At 39.9% G+C, this 21,028-nt stretch overlaps 1 protein-coding gene across 1 annotated transcript; it reads right to left on the bottom strand.

Moving 5' to 3' along the window:
• Positions 1–705: 705 nt before the first annotated feature.
• LOC135480426 (probable E3 ubiquitin-protein ligase MID2) lies at positions 706–8,662 on the bottom strand. The gene is made up of 7 exons (XM_064760256.1): positions 8,644–8,662; positions 7,193–7,873; positions 5,939–6,034; positions 5,523–5,753; positions 4,458–4,480; positions 4,140–4,303; positions 706–3,081 (listed from the first exon to the last, which is right to left on the bottom strand). The coding sequence occupies exons 2-7, from the start codon at positions 7,859–7,861 to the stop codon at positions 2,498–2,500; spliced, it is 1,767 nt and encodes a 588-aa protein (XP_064616326.1). The 5' UTR covers positions 7,862–7,873; positions 8,644–8,662; the 3' UTR covers positions 706–2,497.
• Positions 8,663–21,028: the final 12,366 nt, after the last annotated feature.

Genomic DNA, 21,028 nt, shown 5'->3' with positions numbered 1-21,028 from the left:
ACGCCTCCCTGAAGGTCAAATTGTATGGAAACCTGCTCTACGACGCCCTGTTTTTACACACGTATGCAGAACAGAAAATCATTTCACTGAGAAATTCCTTATGCTTTTTATCACTATTGTAACTTTTATTAACGCTGAACTAAATGGCTAAGGTCTGACAGCTTGTGAAGGTAGGACTTAAATGACGTAATTCGGTGGAGACTACCGAGTGTTGGCGGGAAAATGCATAAAACCAGCCTCATTATGGAGTGATTTTCAGTGCCATATAAATATTATATTTATGTACCCCTGTTTTCAATATTTTTTAGCCTCAATTTATCAATATCTACAGAGATGGCTAACTATGAATAAATAATGAATAAGTGAGGTATATCGGGAAGATACACCTTTTGCGTGTGACCATTTGCTCACTATCGAACTGTTGTCGGTGCTCTGATTTTACCCTCTATGCTGTAGTCTTTTATTACATTAGGTCTTTGTATGGCTTACCTGTGAGCATTTTATGTAATGACACCGTTAAAAATACATGTAATTGCAAGTGACATCTTTTGTATCAAGCTCTATGAAGAGTGTACATCCAGTTCGGATCACTACAAAACCGATTTAAAGTGCTACCTCACTTACCGCTTAGCACTGATAGGTTAGAGCCAGGAAACAGGAGTGGGTGTTCTGTGTTAGCATAATGTGACTGGGTTGATGTCTGGTGTCCTCGGCATCATACTTCAGTGTCGGCAGCATGTTGTTACCCTGACAGTTCCTTCCAGCGAGGGTGTGGTTAAACCTCGAAGAGCCAAAACTATTAAAACAGCAGTACTTTTGCAGAAAAATATGTAAAATGAAAAAACAAATCGAAACGATAAGGACCCCACGTTAACAATTTATTCAGGTCATGTCCACTGTTTTAAAGAAATCCTGTCAACAACACATTTCTGGGTGAAAAACGAGGACCGAAATACGTAAAATTAAGAAAGAAATAGGAAAACTAATGGCCCTCACTTCAAAATTGAATAATTTAATGTCCACAAAGCCAAGAATATACACGTAAGCCATACGTACAAAATCTGGTAGTCCTACCTCAAATACGTTTTCACAAATCGTGTCTACAAGTAATATACACACACAAACAAGCTCACGCATCAAGAATTCGCAAGGGGCTCTTAATAATGTAGCTCCTTGGTAGCGAAATACGACCAGTTGGCTTTGGCTATTGTGGCTGTATCAGGTTTCATCTGAAGTGTGGCTTTTCTCCCTTGGTTTCCTACCACCAAAGCGCTGGCTCGTATAAGTGAAATATTCACAATTTATGCGTCGAAACAGATATTTGTATATCAGCCGTCAACCAAGATTTCGTCACAACCGTCGCCTGTCGGATAACGATACTCACCACAAATAAGCCTTACATCCGGATAAGCAAACTACAGCTGATGAACTCAAATGAAGATCTACATTCCACAGGGATTTTCCAGACGGAACATATAGTGTTTTCGATACTTAACACAAATATTTATCGAATAAATTTACTCTGCTAAATTTCCTTTGCCAAGCTGGAGAGAACAAGTAGGCCTACATGTAAGGTAGAACTTCTCACATGAGGTTTGTAATCATAACTACTTAAATTTCTCAACCCCAAGAACTTGACATGTTTTAACACGAGATTCGCACAAACATACACACTTCTACGGAATATGACGAATGTAGGATGGATGTCCGCTGATCACCCGTGGTTACGAACACTCCTAGTCAAAACAGAAAGCAACAATATCTTCCCACTGCCTTGACTAGATCACTAAAACAAACGCCATCTTGTATATCTGCACACGACATGTCATCATAGAACACAGGACTGTCGTCAGAATGTCCATTTCACTTGTCAGTTCTGAAATCCTCCGCAGATCCCCCTTACCACACACGACGCGTTATCATAGAACACAGACTGTCGTCAAAATGTTCATTTCACTTGTCAGTTCTGAATACCCCCATAGACCCTCCTTACCACAAACGACACGTCATCGTGGAACACAGACTGTCGTCAGAATGTTCATTTCACTTGTCAGTTCTAAACACTTCCATAGACCCTCCTTACCTTACACAACACGTCATCATGGAACATAAATTGTCGTCAAAATGTTCATTTCACTTGTCAGTTCTGAAAACCTGCTTTTCCCTCTCAGAAACACCTCTCATAATTCATAACACCTCCCTTGGTAAACGGAGTAAATGTATATATTTTAACGTCGGACTCGTTAAATACACACCGGTTTGACAATATCTCTGTGACATTTAATAAATTCATTGTGACAATTTTACACGTGGTCACTGACCATTTACACGTACATGTAGCGGAAGCCACTTGCTTCATCCAGTGTTGAGTCACAAGTGGAACATTGTTTCCTTAACTAATTTGAAATTGTTACACCACATTTTCATGAAAGTAGCATTGTAAAAAAAAATAATAAAAAAACAAAACAAAATCAAAACCCCACACTATGATCCCTGGTCAGCAGGTATTCAGCATGTCCGTGAGGGCTTTGGGTAAAGTCTCAGAGTCTCCTGTTACCAGACGAACAGAAGCGGATTTTACCCAGTGAAACTCAACATACGGAACGAGTGGCTGTGACAGATTTAGACCACTGACAGTGCCTATTACCTGGTCGTTGTAACAGTCTAGAACTGTCAATGACCGGTCATTACAGTCCAGGTACAGACCGAGGTGATGAGGTCGTGTGTAATGTCTGTCCTGTAGATAGCCAGGTTTGATCTCACCACCATAGTAACTATTATACCAGACCTCATCACTATAGCACCTCATCACAATACACCAGCTGTTATGGCCAGGGTTTTTAATCCCCCTTATACCAAAACTCTGTTGTACAACACCTACGCCACACCAACAGGGTAAGGCATGTGAAACCGAGAGGACTGTAATCTCCAACTCCCAGTAGTACCTGCCCGTCTGGTAACAACCGTCTGTCACAGCTGCACATCCCAATCCAGGATACAAGTTCCCAGACTCTATCATGGAGCCGTTCTCAGTTATCCTTAGTCTTTCGTCATCTGTCTTCGTGAATGTCAGCATCGGCTCTGTAACATACAAATGACAAATACCCCAAATGACCTTAAATTTCGTCCATGACTAACTTACCCATTTTTTCTGATTTTTATAGTTCTGTTGATTTTAGGAAGGTGTTTTGAGGTTTGCGTGGAACATGAGATGATATTCTACTGGAAAATTATAAAGTTCAGTACTAAAATTAATATTTTGTGACATTTATTTGCCTCTAAAAATGCACTTTTGTGGCCGAAATTTTAGGTCCATAGACAGAGTACAGAAACCATGTCGGGTTTATTTCCACCAGACATAGATCTGAACCCCGGGTACAAAAATTCCGCGCGGTTCTAATCAAATTAGACAATATTAATGAACACACTCACATAGAAACGGTGTTTGTGGATGCCTTAAAACGATACAAATCTAGGCGCGAGCATCACTCACATTGAAATCTCGTGCCTAGGTACGTCTCTGGAGAGCACATTACTTTAAATCATAGAACAGTCACTTTGTTTCAAATGGTGGAAATATACAATGGTTGCCTTCTGTCTGTATGTAAGGTGAACTGATCCTTTATACAAGTAACTTTCATTTCAGCGAGACAATGAATTATGATCCGTATTTATTCATTTTCTTCTGTTTCTACGGACTCCTACATCAGAAGGCCCGGCAAACATACATTTATCCTATCATGTCTACACCGAGAAAACAGGAAGAGGTACATGTAATCTTGTCTGAGGCGTATCATACTATCTGGTGTGTATCTACCTTCCCATGGAGGAAGGGGCGCCGTTAAATTTCTCACTTATCTCACAAGTTGAATAAACCCCTCCTGATTACCACATACATCTGACAAACCTCCTGATCTGGTTAAGCCAGAGGTGAAGTAGGAATAGCTGGATTCGAACTCTTGACCTCACTAGTCGCCTGCCTGAGAATCCAGCTTTAACCTTCAAAGCCATCAAAGGGACCGGTCAAAAGGAAACCGTTATGAAGATAAAAATTAGCATGCCCGAAAGCATAAAACATTTTGTTTATCAACATGCCTAACACAATATATGATACTTCAACTTTGTATAAGATAACATACTTGTGATATCTAGACGTCTCCAAACCCGCTGCTCTACGGCTTTCTCTCTTACAATCATGCGTCTGGGATCAACGGGATAACTGGTTAAAGATTTCAGTAGTGCCCGTTTTATTTCTTCCTGTTTCTTCATCGAAGCTTTGATCTGAGCTAACTGGTCGTCAATCCTGCGGGAAAGACACAAGTAAACCATACGACAATGACAATAATTGCACACTACTGTAAAATCGATGGATACATTACATAAAGATTCTAAATGTTATTGAATTTGATATATTTACAAGAAAATGAAAAAAAAAAAAATTTAAATTACTCACATACCTTCTGGATAGCTGCTTCGATCCCTGTCAACAGATTTGTAAATGTTTCAACGGGTATCTGAGATCTGACAATCAAAGTTTTAAGACATTTGCGCAGCAGTTAGCTATGATTTTCATCGTTTTGCTTAATTAGTGTTTACACCCTGCACAATACTTCACATAAACTACACTGATCAGACGTATCCCAACCTCAAATGCGGCACACTGATCAGACGGATCCTAACCTCACATGCGATACACCGATCAGACGGATCCTAACCTCACATGCGACACACTGATCAGACGGATCCCAACCTCAAATGCAGCACACTGATCAGACAGATCCCAACCTCACATGCGGCACACTGGTCAGACGGATCCTAACCTCACATGCGGCACACTGATCAGACGGATCCTAACCTCACATGCGGCACACTGATCAGAGGGATCCTAACCTCACATGCAACACACTGATCAGACGGATCCCAACCTCACATGCGGCACACTGATCAGACGGATCCCGACCTCACATGCGACACACTGATCAGACGGATCCCAACCTCAAATGCGGCACACTGATCAGACGAATCCCAACCTCACATGCAACACACTGATCAAACGGATCCTAACCTCACATGCGGCACACTGATCAGACGGATCCTAACCTCACATGCGACACACTGATCAGACGGATCCTAACCTCACACGCGGCACACTGATCAGACGGATCGTTCATCCGCGAATGTTGATAGGATTCTGCTAAAATTCTTAGCTGTTGTCATTTTGCACTATTGGATATAATTAGATGTTCACAAAACTTCATACCCAATAATGTTATTTATTTATTTATTTGATTGGTAATTCAAGTCGTATTCAAGAATATTTCACCTATACGACAACGGCCAGCATTATGGCAATAATTTAGTCATAAGATTCAGATTTTGTTTATCCTTTTATACATGGGTCATATTAAAGGACATCAGTAACAAAATAAAAATCTTCCAATGGTTTTTGTTTGAAGAAATGATACAGAAATCGTCCATAAGGGCTCAGCTACAATTACAGGTGCTCTCTATTTCATTCTCACCTTTAAAATCTGCGCGTTGATTGAGGACAACAAATCTTGAGAGGTCTGCTGCGCCTTTCTCACTTCCTCCTCCTCCACCTCAAGATGCTTTACAGCTGCAGCACAATGAACGCTCCATTCTGTGTGTCGACTTTTCACTGCCTCTATTGAGTCATTCCTCCAAGCTTTCAAGACATCCAGAGCTGCACGGTACGCCTTCTCGATGTCCTCCAAATGTAAGTTTTGGTTTTCCTGGAAATCGCTATGAAAATTTAGTCTGGTTGTCCTCGTGTCAATGGGCTATCTCGGATATGTTTACATCAAAACAGCAATGATGTACATGTATATTGGTCAGAATGTGGTATTGCGCGTTAATGAGAAATTCATTGCTATCCAAGCTCCGCTGAATTAATATAAATAAAATAAGACATACACACCTGAATATTATTCAGCAAACCCTTCATTTCAGACAGAATCTGTTCCAATTCAGCTTTAATTGTTTCTAGTTGGCCAGATTTCGTCGTAACCGACGCCTGTTTGAAAACAATATTAAGGGGAGGCAAACTTGAAATCCTAACTGCATTTGCTGGTCTATATATATTTTTGACAGAGATTTTCCCCTAGGAATACGTAGTTTATTTGATATTTTTACACAAAGATTTATTGAATACTTTTTCCTGACTGTTAAAGTTCCCTCAATCTGCTGGAGGATACGATGAAAAAAATTAAGGAAGAACGTGAGGATTGTAATCTCCTCAGCAACCTCAGCAATTCCATATGTTTTTTATATGAGACTCACAGATACCTGCACGGTTGTTACATATTTATGCACACATTACCTGCATAAATGAAACTGACTAAAGCTGTGTCACATGTTGACATACGTGCGGTTGGTCTAACTTGATTACAATTGCAATGTACACCGTCCTCAGAATATAAGTGGTTAGAACAGAAATACCTGCATTTTACTGTTAGTACATGGCAATGGTGGTGAAGAGATATCGCTAAGGTGGAATGGATCGCCCACTGACCACCCCTGTCTACCCACACCCGTAGTCAAAATGGAAAGCAAAACTATTTGCGTCTGATTGCTTAAATAACTGACATATACGTGCACAGTGGCAAGGGATCCTCTCCGGTCGGAAGGTCTACTAGCAGCGTAAAAATACGGTGTAAAACACGAATCAAATCAATAAATAAACAAATAAATAAACAAGTGGTAATGGAATGTCACAAAGACGGTACGAATCGCCATTGACCAGCCGGGGCTACCACACACTTCGTGAAAGTGGAAAGCAACGATCTCTTTGTACTGCCTTGATTCAATGACTACAGCCCCATCGCCCCATCTGGGATGTGGCAGTCATGTTTTGTGGTCTCTGAGTGAGTGTTATCACCAGTTGTTAACCGACATTTTGTACATCGTTTTCGATCAAATGTAACGCGAACGAGAGTAGTCTGTTCTAAGAGAGATAATTTGCAGGGAAAATGAAAAGTTACATCGAAAACATTTCGTTTCCTAGTCCCATTTGCAAAGATTAATGCTGTCATCCTGTACGTTTCTTATATCGTAGTTCCACTTTGACGGTAGCACAACATTTCTTTCATTCTCTGCCTTGCGTAACCTTCACAATCCACAAACAGTGAAAATATGAATTCGGAAATGCCCAGTACATCTATCTTTTTCTTACCTTATCTTCCTTACAGGCAGACTGGATGTCTCTGGTTCTATGAAGAGGGTGTTCACCCAGACATCCCACACAAAGTACATCTTCACATGTGACACAGTATACGGTCAGTGGTTGACTGTGTCTTCCACATGTCAGGTCGGGATCTGGTTGAGTATCTGTTTGCTGTCTACCCTCTGAAGTTTCCTGTGACATGTATTCCTGTACCGACATTAAGCGGTGACGTTTAAAACCACCCTTCAGTGGATGACAAGACGACAGACAATCTTTACAATATAGTAAACAACAGGTGGAACAAAACTTGACGGCTCTCGGCTTATTTTCCTCTTCACACACAGAGCAACACGGGATGTTATCATCAACCCTCAAGTCGGAAGCGAAACTACCCACAAGTTCTGCCACTTGATGGTTGACGGGCAGACCGGCCACACCTTCTCTCCCCAAACTGGTTGGAGCCCGACAAACAGGGCACGGTATCACTTGAGGAACGTCCTCACTCCCCGTGCTGCTATAGGCCTCATCTGTCTGTCCGGATTTACACTTGTCAGCGTACAGACCAATGCATTCCCTGCAGAGGCTGTGCTGACAAGGTAACATTACAGGTTTCCGAAATGTTTCCAAACATATCGGACATATTGGCATCTTTTCTAGATCCCTTCTGCTTGCCGCCATTAGTGTCGTTTCCTGAATGAATAATTTAAAAAAAAAAACACGTAAAAACCACTGGTTTATGTTCACACGTACACGACGTAGACCTTCAAATGGAAGGGTGAGATTTTCATTTTGCTAGGTCAGGTGTCATATTAAAAGTAAATGTTGATCAAACCTGAAATTTGCATATCATCAACAGACTAATAGAGAATTCGCTTCTAAAAAGATATTCGTCAATTTCATTTGAAGATGACCATCATGAACATGCAGACAGGATGACTGAGACTAATGACAGTGAATGCCGTCAGGTAGATATATGTGTTACTACTACTTACTTCTAGTTGTTTTCGCCGTACCATATATTTTCTTATATCTATGCAAGTGCCTCAAATTTTTAATTACCTTAGCTGACTTAAGTGATTAAATGTCTGAGGAGAAATACACAAAAAAATAAGGCACTTCATTAAACCATACGTTTTAATATACATGTAGCAGTATGCAATTCTTAAAGTTTGAGTTATATTTTCAGTCATACTAGAAGAGCAGGCAGACGGAAATTTGCCAAACAAATTAAATCTCAAGGAAGAAACGAAACACAGTAAGTGAATGTCAAAATGTAATAACATAGCACAGTTATTTTCGCTGTACTGATAACTGTCAACATATATACAGTTATTTCGAATCCAGTTGTCCTCTTTTCCTTAAGCAATAAATTTATGTAGAAGAGGTTTGGATTCCTGGAGTAATTAATTCATAATTATAACTGACCTTGGTTAACGACACACGTCCATCTTTTCACATACCTTTGTTTGCTTTGCCTTCCTTTTTTTTCGGCCCATGATTCTATGGAAAATATATACAGAGAAATACAAACGTGTTTTGCGGTCGCTGTGAGTTCAAGTCCAGCTCATGCTGGCTTCCTCTCCGGTCGTACGTGGGAAGGTCTGTCACCAACCTGCGGATGGTCTTGGGTTTCCGCCGGGCTCTGCCCGGTTTGCTCCCACCATAATGCTCGCCGCCGTCGTATAAGTAAAATATTCTTGAGTAGGGAGTAAAACATCAATCAAATAAATAAAAACATATTTTATTCAAATTAAATAGTCTATGTTCAGTCCGTTCGTTTTAAGTGAGGGGGCCTCCGTGGCTCAGTTGGTTAGCGCGCTAGCGCAGCGTAATGACCCAGGAGTCTCTCACCAATGTGGTCGCTGTGAGTTCAAGTGCAGCTCATGCTGGCTTCCTCTCCGGCCGTACGTGGGAAGGTCTGCCAGCAACCTAGGATGGTCGTGGGTTTTCCCCGGGCTGTGCCGGGTTTCCACCCACCATAATGCTGGCGGCCGTTGTATAAGTGAAATATTCTTGAGTACGGCGTAAAACACCAATCAAATAAATAAATACGTTTTAAGTGATATGCTCTTGCCCGAGTTATTCGCTGACTGTAATTGTCGATATCTTACATCAAAGGCGGCTTACAGAAGCTGGTCGACGATCGACCAGGTACTGTCTTAGCAGCCATTACGCATACCTGTTGTACTGCTGGATTCTTTACTTATAATAATTTGAATCTTTGTAATGCGTTTGAACTCTATGACCGGCCGTAAGAATTTCTGTGATAATTAGCGTGTAAGTTTACGGCTAAAAATGGGTCGGTAAAAGTTACAACCGTCAGCAAGCATTCTAAATGTAACATTTTTAATAGGATAATTAGTATTTGTTTTGTTTTTTTTTTGCTTAAGAAATACAATATGACATCATTATATAGTATGCCCTATATAACAGTCATATACATCTTGTATCATTCTTGTACTCTCACATTTCACTATTTGTCATCACTTATTATGCACACGGAACACTGATGAGGATCTCTCATCAGCCAAATCCAGCCAAAAACTACTTTGATAAGTTCGTTTTAAATAAATATGGCGTCACCCTAGACAAAGACATGTTCCTCTGGAAAACAAGATTATAGATTTTTTTTTTTTTTTTTGATTGGTGTTTTACGCCGCACTCAAGAACATTTCACTTATACGACGGCGGCCAGCATGATGGTGGGTGGAAACCGGGCAGAGGCCGGCGGAAACCCACGACCATTCGCAGGTTGCTGGCAGACCTTCCCACGTACGGCCGGAGAGGAAGCCAGCATGAGCTGGTTTTGAACTCACAGCGACCGCATTGGTGAGAGGCTTCTGGGTCACTACGCTGCGCTAGCGCGCTAACCGTCTGAGCCACGGAGGCCCCCAAGATTACTGAGTTAAACATCATAAAAAAGTATTCTAGAAAATGCTATCCCTTATATAAACTTTCACCGAGTGCATTCGGACCACTATGTAATATATTATACGAAGTTTGCAAAGACAAAAATTTGCCAAAAGGATCTGGACAATACTTGTTTAAGATTAAACATTTTCCAATTTCAAGACCGTATGTATTAATAATTGAGCGTGGCACAATGACCCAGGAGTACGGAAGCCCATTGGTGTCACGGTGAAATTTGGGGATAAATAAGTCGAAATTTCGACTTTCTTTTCTCAAAATGTCGTCTTCCTGATGGGTCAATCACAGACTGCTGACATACGGAAGACATCGTATGTAGTCACACATGTACGCAAGGTATGTGTGCATTGTTTCCTCCCAATCGTGTTAATGTATGCAAAACATATAGGCCTCTACCAGTTCCATGGCATCATATTCGTTGATATATGCAAAAGATGTACAGAAGAAATCAAAATGTCGGCAGAAGAAAGTTGAAATTTCGATTTTTTACCGCCATTTTTTTCTCACCGCGACACTAATGGGCTTCCGTACAGGAGTCTCTCACCAGTGCAGTGGCTGTGAGTTCAAGCCCAGCTCATGCTAACTTCCTCTCCGATGGTACGTGGGAATGTCTGTCAGCAGCCTGCGGATGGTTGTGGGTTTTGCCAAGGGTCAAAGCTTCTTCCTCCCACCATAATGCTGGCTTCCGTCGTATAAGTGAAATACTCTTGAGTACGGCGTAATACACCAATCAAATAAATAAAATAATATCCCGGCATGTGTATAGGGATATGGTTTAGGGCACTGTGAGTAGCCAAAATAAAACCAAAGCCCTTGGCCAGGTAAGCCCCTATCAGAGAAACTATGGTAAAGCCACGGCGGAAAAAGCGGAAGCCGGAAGTAAGATTGGGATACGAGCTTGTAAGCCATATTGACCAGAACGTCAGATGACCAGCCTGAATGCAGCAAACGCCAATAATGTAATCTAATGTCACTCCAGCTGCAATTTCTTCCTTGACAAGATACTTTCTCGACTGTAGACAGGCTTTCTCTTTACAAGTGTAGAAGGGGATGAACTCTATCACATAATGAGCACAGCGTGGGTAATTACATACAAGTAAATAAAACAATGTGCAAACAAAAATCTCAATTCTCAAAGCATCGGGACGTGATTTGACTTAGGAGAGGAGGGCAAAGTGGAGAAGGGGTGGGGGCGGTGGAGGTTCTACTGTCTCTGCGAACCCAGACCCCACGGGCACCAGACACTCTTCGATCTCTGGACCGGCCCCGGCCAATTTACCTAAAAGCTCTTGTATAATTAATTACTTGTGTAATAATTATAAGGTATATAAAAGATTTCTGCTTTTCAGTAAATAGTGAAGAATATCTTTAGGAGGTTCACACACAGCTACATGTAGGTTGGAGATAAAAGTCCACATACGCCCCCCCCCCCCCCCACTTCCCCCTCTCGCCAGTCTACCTTATGTCTGATGTGAAGATTAACAGGGAATGTAAACACTGTCTGGCTGGCCCTTACCTGATAGCAAAAATGTTAAAATGAAACTCCACGCACCTTACCGTATACGCCTTATACCATACGACAATGATCAGACGATCATAACCTGCTCACACCGAAAATGGAAGCTGTATCGTTGGCAGAAAATGCACGTGATTTCAGCAGGGGAAGTAAATTTCGGGAAGGAAATTTGCGCTCGGTGTTACCTCCCTTGCCTCATTTTTCTCATTCCCTCCCGTCCCAAGTACGATCGTTCCACGATGTTCTGTCATCTCGACAACAAAATAATTGTCGTCTGGACAAACGACCACATCAGTATATGATTTATTGCTTGATTTTTACGCCGTACTCTCAAGAATCTCTGATACAACCTCTGTCAGGAATATATATATATATATATATATATATATATATATATATATATATATATATATAATCATAATTATATATATGATGTAAATGTAGATGTAGATATAAGATGGAGGAAGCCTGGCAGGCCCCGGGTTAAACCCACCACCATCGGTAGGCACACCGTCCAACGTGTGATCAGAGAGGGTGTGGACATGAGCTCACAGCGATCGCTTTGGTGAGAGGCTCCTGGTTGATTGCACTATGCATCGTAGAGTGTCTCGCATTTCCACACAAATAAAAACAAATTCAACGTTGCTTACAAGTGAACCATTAAATAATCTGGGTATTTTAATCCTGATGTCTGTCAGTCAATTTGGTCAGTAAATCAACTTATCGATTAATTCAGTCACGGTAACTTATGAAGAACAGCATGCTACGACACAGGATGGTACGACGACCGTTCTGGTTTGAAGGGCCTCCGTGACTTAGTGGTTGGCGTGTCAGTTGCCAGTTCAACCGGCTCATCCTGCCTTCCTATCCTGTCGTACCTGCGGATGAACGTGGGTTTCGCCGGACTGTGTTCGATTTCCTCTGACTATAATGCCGGAAAATTCTGAAAAATTCTTGAATACGGCATGCTCAAATAAATAAACAAATCGTTTCGGATTATGTTAGTTCTGCGTGAGGAGGGTAGAAATTACTCGCCCCGACTCTCTGATTGTACTTCGATGAAGACGAGAAGGACACTTTGTGACTGTGTGAATAGTGAGATAAGAAGCAAGTGTGTCATATTAACCCTACTAACCATACGTAGAGGATATTACATAGAGCACATTACAAACACAGACGATATTAAAAACACATTACAAGCATAGAGGATATTACCAACACAGGGGATATTACAAACACAGAGGATATCACAAACATAGGGCATATTACAAACACGGAGGATATAACAAACATAGAGGATATTACAAATACAGGGGTACTACAAAACACGGAGGATATAACAAACATAGGGGATATTACAAATACAGGGGATATTACAAGCATAGAGGATATTACAAACATAGAGGATATTACAAACATAGAGGATATTACAAACACAGAGGACATGACAGACACAGAGGATATTAGAAACATAGAGGATATTACAAACAGAGAGGATATTACAAACACGGGGGATATTACAAGCATAGAGGATATTACAAACATAGAGGATATTACATAGAGCACATTACAAACACAGACGATATTAAAAACACATTACAAGCATAGAGGATATTACCAACACAGGGGATATTACAAACACAGAGGATATCACAAACATAGGGCATATTACAAACACGGAGGATATAACAAACATAGAGGATATTACAAATACAGGGGTACTACAAAACACGGAGGATATAACAAACATAGGGGATATTACAAATACAGTGGATATTACTAGCATAGAGGATATTATAAACATAGAGGATATTACAAACACAGAGGGCATGACAAACACAGAGGATATTAGAAACATAGAGGATATTACAAACAGAGAGGATATTACAAACACGGGGGATATTACAAACATAGAGGATATTACAAACACAGAGGATATGACAAACAGAGAGGATATTACAAACACGGGGGATATTACAAACACAGGGGATATTACAAACACAGGGGATATTGCAAACACAGAGGATATCACAAACATAGAGGATATTACAAACACAGGAGATATTACAATCACAGAAGATATTCCAAACATAGAGGATATTACAAACACTGAAGATATTACAAAGACAGAAGATATTACAAACATAGAGGATATTACAAACACAGAAGATATTACAAACATAAAGGATATTAGAAACACGGGGGATATTACAAACATAGAGGGTATTACAAACATGGAGGATATTACAAACACAGAGGATATTACAAACGTGGAGGATACTACAAACCTACATAGAGGATATTACAAACATGGAGGATATTACAAACACAGAAGATATTACAAACACAGGGGATATTACAAACACAGAAGATATTACAAACACAGGGGATATTAGAAAAAGAGAGGATATTACAAACACAGATGATGTTACAAACACAGAGCATATTACAAACATAGAGGATATTACAAACTGAGGATGTCACAAACGTATTGGATATTGCAAACATAGACGATATTACAAACATAGAGGATATTACAAACTAAGAGGATGTCACAAACGTATTGGATATTGCAAACATAGACGATATTACAAACACGGGATATTGCAAACATAGAGGATATTACAAACACAGAAAATATTACAAACAAACGATATTACAAACATAGAGGATATTACAAACACAGAGGATACTACAAACATGGAGGATATTACAAACTAAGAGGATATTACAAACATAGAGGATATTACAAACACAGAGGATACTACAAACATGGAGGATATTACAAACACAGAGGATATTACAAACATAAAGGATATTACAAACACAGGGGATATTAAAAACACAGAGGATACTATAAACATGGAGGATATTACAAACACAGAGGATATCACAAACATAGAGGATATTACAAACACAGGGGATATTACAAGCATAGAGGATATTACAAACACAGGGGATATTACAAACACAGAGGATACTACAAACATGGAGGATATTACAAACTAAGAGGATATTACAAACATAGAGGATATTACAAACACAGGGGATATTACAAACGTGGAGGATACTACAAACCTACATAGAGGATATTACAAACATAGAGGGTATTACAAACACAGGGGATATTACAAACACAGAGGATACTACAAACATGGAGGATACTACAAACATAGAGGATACTACAAACATGGAGGATATTACAGAGTCAAGGTTAGATTCAACGAGTAATTATCGAGTAACAAGTGGAAATCATTCCGCGTCGAGTGGGGTTATCATTTCCGTCTTTAACGACAAAACTATCTATGGTATTCAAGCTTAACTGTGCGATAATTCTATCTGTCATTCATATTTTAATAATAATAATTATGATTCTGTGTATTAGAACAATCAGAATATTAACGAAAATATACCACTCAGTATTACATAAACCATAAACATTATTACATAAGTTATTGTTATTATTACATAAGGCATTATGATTAGTACACCAGACATAATCATTATTGCATCAGACATAATCATTATTGCATAAGGCAGAATCATGATTACATCAGGCATAATTATTATTACTTAAGACATAATCAACACTACATATGGCATAATCATTACTACATAAGGTATATGGTATAATCACTATCACACGGTATGATTATCGTTACATAAGGCATAAGCATAATTATATAGGGGATAATCATCATTGCATATGTGTCATAACTGATTATCACCTTTAGCAAAGTAGAAATGGAATAATAGAATACGCTTCGCTTAATTTCTAAAATATTCAAAATTCAGTTTGAAGGAAATGAAAATCATTCATTAAGTGACTATTTTAACTTGTTTGAATCAAATTTAACACACAGCCTAAACTTGTATATACATGGCTTAAAAATAAGATGGTAAACGATTCCTTCTGCAATACACAACATGTCATCGTGGAACACAGATTGTCGTCAGAATGTTCATTCACTTGTCAATTCTGAATACCCCCATAGACCCTCCTTATCACACACGACACGTTATTATGGAACATAGACTGTCGTCTGAATGTTCATTTCACTTGTCAGTTCTGAATACCCCCATAGACCCTCCTTACCACACACGACAAGTCATCATGGAACATAGATTGTCGTCTGAATGTTCATTTTACTTGTTCTACACGAGGGCACTTATGGATGATGTGCAGCGAAAACTACTTCCTCAAGGCACTTGTGAACTACTGACCTCAATAGGCGACTTCTTACATTTGTGGTCTAAATCCAGGAATTTAAAAATATTTCAATATATCTTTCAAAACTGTAAATGAGAATTCAAATATACACCACGGTCCGGTACACTGAAAGGAGAAGAAAACTTAAAAACATGACACTATAGGCTGAAAAAGAGTACATTTTGTTTCTATCTGGTGGTGCCCGCTGCATCATTTTGCGATTTTTTCTCGCCATGTATGTAAAGCCTGAATACGGCAAAGCTGGCATAAATCGCTGAGTCCATCGCGTCCTCCATCTTTAACACCCTGTATTTTATGCTGGGGGTGTGTTGTCTCTCAGCCAATGAGAGTGGATAAAACTGCCGGCTTGTTCGTGTAAACTCGGAACCTACGTTCAACATTCCGGTTTCCCGATTGTCAAGCGGAAAACGAACTGTACTGTTCGCTACCTTCTGGGAAGAAGAGTTCCACTGGAAATGTACGAACTGAACTTCGGCGGTTTCCGACGGCAATTCTCCTCCTAACACAGAAGACTTCAGGACTAGTTCTTAGGCAGAATGGAGTCGCCCACAGCGGATTTTGGTGCTGACTTCATTTATAATTCACCGACTTGAGGTAAATATTAGAATTTTGTTTATGGCATGCACCTGCGAGGAAATGCATAGTCTTTTCAATGGTATTTGATTCATATTTAAAGTTTCCTCTCCTTTAACATATTACGGAGAACTAAGGGCAGAGTCACAGAGTCACCTGTTAACAGACGAGCCGACGCAAAGTCTACCTGGCCAAATGTAACACATGGTACGAGTGGTTGGCACAGGTTTAGATCCCTCACCGTGAAGATTTGTTGGTTGTTATCAGGGTCCAGGACTGTCACTGACCGGTTGTCACAGTCCAGATACACACCGAGGTGAAGAGATCGTATGTGAGGTTTCCACTGGCCATAGCCAGGAGATCGTATGTGAGGTTTCCACTGGCCATAGCCAGGTTGGATCTCACCACCACAGTGGCTATAACATCTGACGATATCATCACGGTACTCCATCCTGATGCACCAGATGTTATCACCAGGGACTGTATTAGTCATAACACCACAGTCCAGATGTACAACGCCTACACGACAGTAACAGAAAAAATAGCTACCTGAAATCGGGAAAAATGTGACCTGCACCTCCCAGTAGTATCTGGAAAAAGCTGCCCGTCACAGCTCTAGACAACCAAATACCGCAAAAGTCGTCAGACACTATCACTGAGCCATTGGAAGAAATTTTCAGTCGTTCGTCACCTGTTTCTGTGAATATCAGCCTCGGCTCTGTAGCATAGAAATGACAGTTATGAACATCACCTCCACGACTGTGTTGTACAGGATAAAGACGTGGACAACATACAAAGCATATCGGGTTTCTTACAGGTATAGATGTCACTGTTTAGAAAGTGGATTAAGTAATAGTATTATCGTTAATTCGTATATTCAGAAAGTGTAATCTGTATTAACGATAATACTGATATTGGGTTTCGTCCACCACATATTTGACCGCCGTCTTACATGCACGAGGTAAAATGTTTGGAGTAAACAAAAATTAAAAATTATTATTAACAAAATCATAAGAGCTCAGAGTTTGATCCATAAACAGTACAAATGTCAGGGTAAGCTTCTCTCAGATTTACGTCTCTTCCCCTCGTGCATTTACATGTGACTGGTTTCCGGATACGTTACACCTTAAATCACAGAACAGTCACTCAGTAAACGCGGCGGAAATAGACAATGCTCGGTGCTTTATGTCATTTATATATGCATGCAAGGCGAACTAATTATCCCACAAGAAATTTTCATCTCAGCGGGATAATAAGTTTTTATCTATATTTATTGATTTTGTTCTGTTCATACGGAAACGTACACAATGACATCTATCAAATATAAGTAGATACGGCATATGTGCTTTTTACTCTATTGTATCTACACCGACAAAACAGCCACACGTGGTCTTGTCTGGGGTAATCTCAGTGATACCAGGTGTACTTAACTTCCCTGCGTGAAGCGGTCCAGAAGAATTTTTTACTTACAGGAAAACTGAGGACACCAGTGCACGTGCACAGATACCTGGCAAACCTCATGATTTAAAGCCAGACATCAAGCAGCAATAGCTGGATTCGAACACTTGACTTCGCCAGTGACGTGCCTCAGAATCCCAGCAAACCAGCGGTCTGACTTTCCAAACCATCAAGGGACCCATCAACGGACAATGTATGAAGGGTCATGAAAATAATAATTAGAGTGGTGAAAAAGGATTTTCATTTTTAGAACCATGCATAATGCCTACATGATATATTTTAACTCTGCGAAGATCGCCTGCTGTGTAAGACAACATACTTGTGATGATTAGACCTCTCACAACCTCATGTTCTGCAGCTTCCTCTCTTACAATCACACGTCTGGGATCAACCGGGTAACTGTTTACAGATTCCAGTAGTGTCTGTTTTATTTCTTCCTGTGTCTTCATTGAAGCTTTGATCTCATCTAACTGATTATCAGTCCTGAGGGAAAGGCAGAAATAAACCAGTTTATAAAGGTAATACGTGTACCTCAAACGTGGAGTAAAACATGTATAGCTTATTATATTACATAAGATTTATGTGCAATGTTTCCTTTCACAGTACGATTTTAAAACATACTCACGACGAAATCCTAAAACAAAAATGACTGACATACCTTGTGAACAGCTGCTTAGAACCCTGTCAATCAAAATGAAATTGAATCTCGCTTTGTGAATGTTACAACAGGAATACCTTAATGTACAGCTCGGATTTCATTACATTAAAACTAAATATACTTTATGACTGGAACAGTAGTTAGAAATAGTAGTTAGTTATAAGACTGGTTTGCTGGTTTATGCTGTGCACAGGAATACTTCATTTACAGCGCACAGGTCAGACAGATCCTAGCCCCACATCACACACAAATGTTGATAGGATTCTGCTAATATTGTTGATTCTTTCTTTTTTTTTTTGGGGGGGGGGGGAGAAATCTGTGCCATTCTCAGTAATATGTTTACGAGTTGTCACCCAGTCACCTAAAAATCAGATTTAAACTTGGTTTATCTTTTAATTTACCGCTAAAAGGTACCATTGCTTTAATGAATGTTTCCCAAACGTATCATCAAAGAAATGAGTTTAATCGTCTGTACGGACTCACCTACCACCAGTCTTCTTCCTATCTGTCTCACCGTTAAAATTCGCACCTTGGTTGAGGACAACAAATCTTGAGAGGACTGCTGCTCCTTTCTCACTTCCTCCGCCTCCATCTCAAGATGCTTTACAGCTGCAGCACACTGAACACTCCATTCCGTGTGTCGACTTTTCACTGCCTCTATTGAGTTATTCAGCCAGGTTTTCAAGACACCCAGAGCTGCATGGTACGCCTTCTCGATGTCCTCCAAATGTAAGTTTTGGTTTTCCTGGAAATCGCTATGAAAATTTATTCTGGTTGTCCTCGCGTCATCAAGCTTGCTTCCTGGTGTAAACTCCAATAATTTGTTAAGGAATTGTTCACTGTGGTAATGATACTTTGTTGTATACATCAAAACAGCAATGATATACATGTACCTGCATTAGAATGTGGTATTGAGCTTTAATGAGCAAATTCTTGCATATTCAAGATCCGCTTAATATTCTGTACGCTAACATGGGTTTCACAAAAAATACATACCTGGATTTTTTTTGCACACCCTTCAATTCAGACAGAATCTGTTGGAATTCTGCCAAAGCTTTATCCAAGTGACCGGATATTGCCGTTAGCTTGGCCTGTAGGATAAAACAATTCAGATCAAGTAAGCTTAGGACCCACATAATGAATCAGCAACATGATTAACACCATTCATATTATTAGGCTCTAAAAAATACCCCAGAATCTATTCCGTTGCGGCCAGCTATCTAAATGTTTAGTATACTGTAGGTGTGCAAATGTTATACCAGGTGACAAACAATGAACAATGTAGGTCACGTGTTTTGCCGGACTATAAAACCACACCAGAATTTCTTCAATTTTAAATACCTCGCATATTGATAATATTCCTTGTAGGCATTATTGCCAGACTTATTGCTAAGGCCAGTGGGTGAAAGCAGAGTTATCTGGCTCACCTGTTTTGCCGACACATTGGATTACCAAAACGTACCAATATATGTTCAAATTTAAAATATCAGATTTTACGCCCATATTGGAGTATGTTGTACAACTAAAAACATCTCTTTCTTTACAACCACTGATTAGAATCTCTTTGAAATTTAAGGTGTGATAACTTGAAGATAAGACACAGATATTTTACTTAAAAAAAGATGAATAAACACGCATATCAGGCAATTACTGGCCAATGAAAATGTGGAAAAGTAGGTCAAATTAAAAATTAGGATTTTTGAATGGGACGTAAAAAAACGTTTTTATACCTTAAATACTTCGGTAATGCACTAATTATCATATTTCTGACGTGACGATTTTTGGAGTCTGGAATGGGGGCATTTCTGAAATGTTGAAAACTGTCACCGATTTACCGAAGTAGTTCCAGTTTTACAGTGTACTGCCGCGGTATGTTTTAGCATCTCCCTAAGGTTTTCTTCTATTTGGCTATGTAAACCTGCATAGAGCATCATTATTGTAAAGCACAATACTTCATTCATAAAATACTGGTAAAATTATGTTTTATCCACAAAAAATGTTATTGTTGTCTTTTCACACTGTTTAGGTGCATGGTGCAAAATGGTGGCATTTCCAGTTATTCGGCCAGGCCATGATTGAAAAACATGTTCGTTAGATGCAGACCGACTAAGGATTTAGAGAAATTAGGTTCAGTATTCAGTGGTGTGAGGATGTCAGATTATTACAAATACATGTGAAATCGGCGAGAAGCAAGTAAATCACGTTGTTTATGAGTAAGCACAAACATAATCCATACTCCCAGGTTGTTTAATTTTTTTTTTTTTTTTGATTGGTGTTTTACGCCGTACTCAAGAATATTTCACTTATACGACGGCGGCCAGCATTATGGTGGGTGGAAACCGGGCACAGCCCGGGGGAAACCCACGACCATCCGCAGGTTGCTGGCAGACCTTCCCACTTACGGCCGGAGAGGAAGCCAGCATGAGCTGGACTTGAACTCACAGCGACCGCATTGGTGAGAGGCTCTTGGGTCATTACGCT

The sequence above is a fragment of the Liolophura sinensis genome, chromosome 13, assembly GCF_032854445.1.
Source record: "Liolophura sinensis isolate JHLJ2023 chromosome 13, CUHK_Ljap_v2, whole genome shotgun sequence".
NCBI lineage: Eukaryota > Metazoa > Mollusca > Polyplacophora > Chitonida > Chitonidae > Liolophura > Liolophura sinensis.
This window is presented reverse-complemented; position numbering and strand designations above follow the sequence as displayed.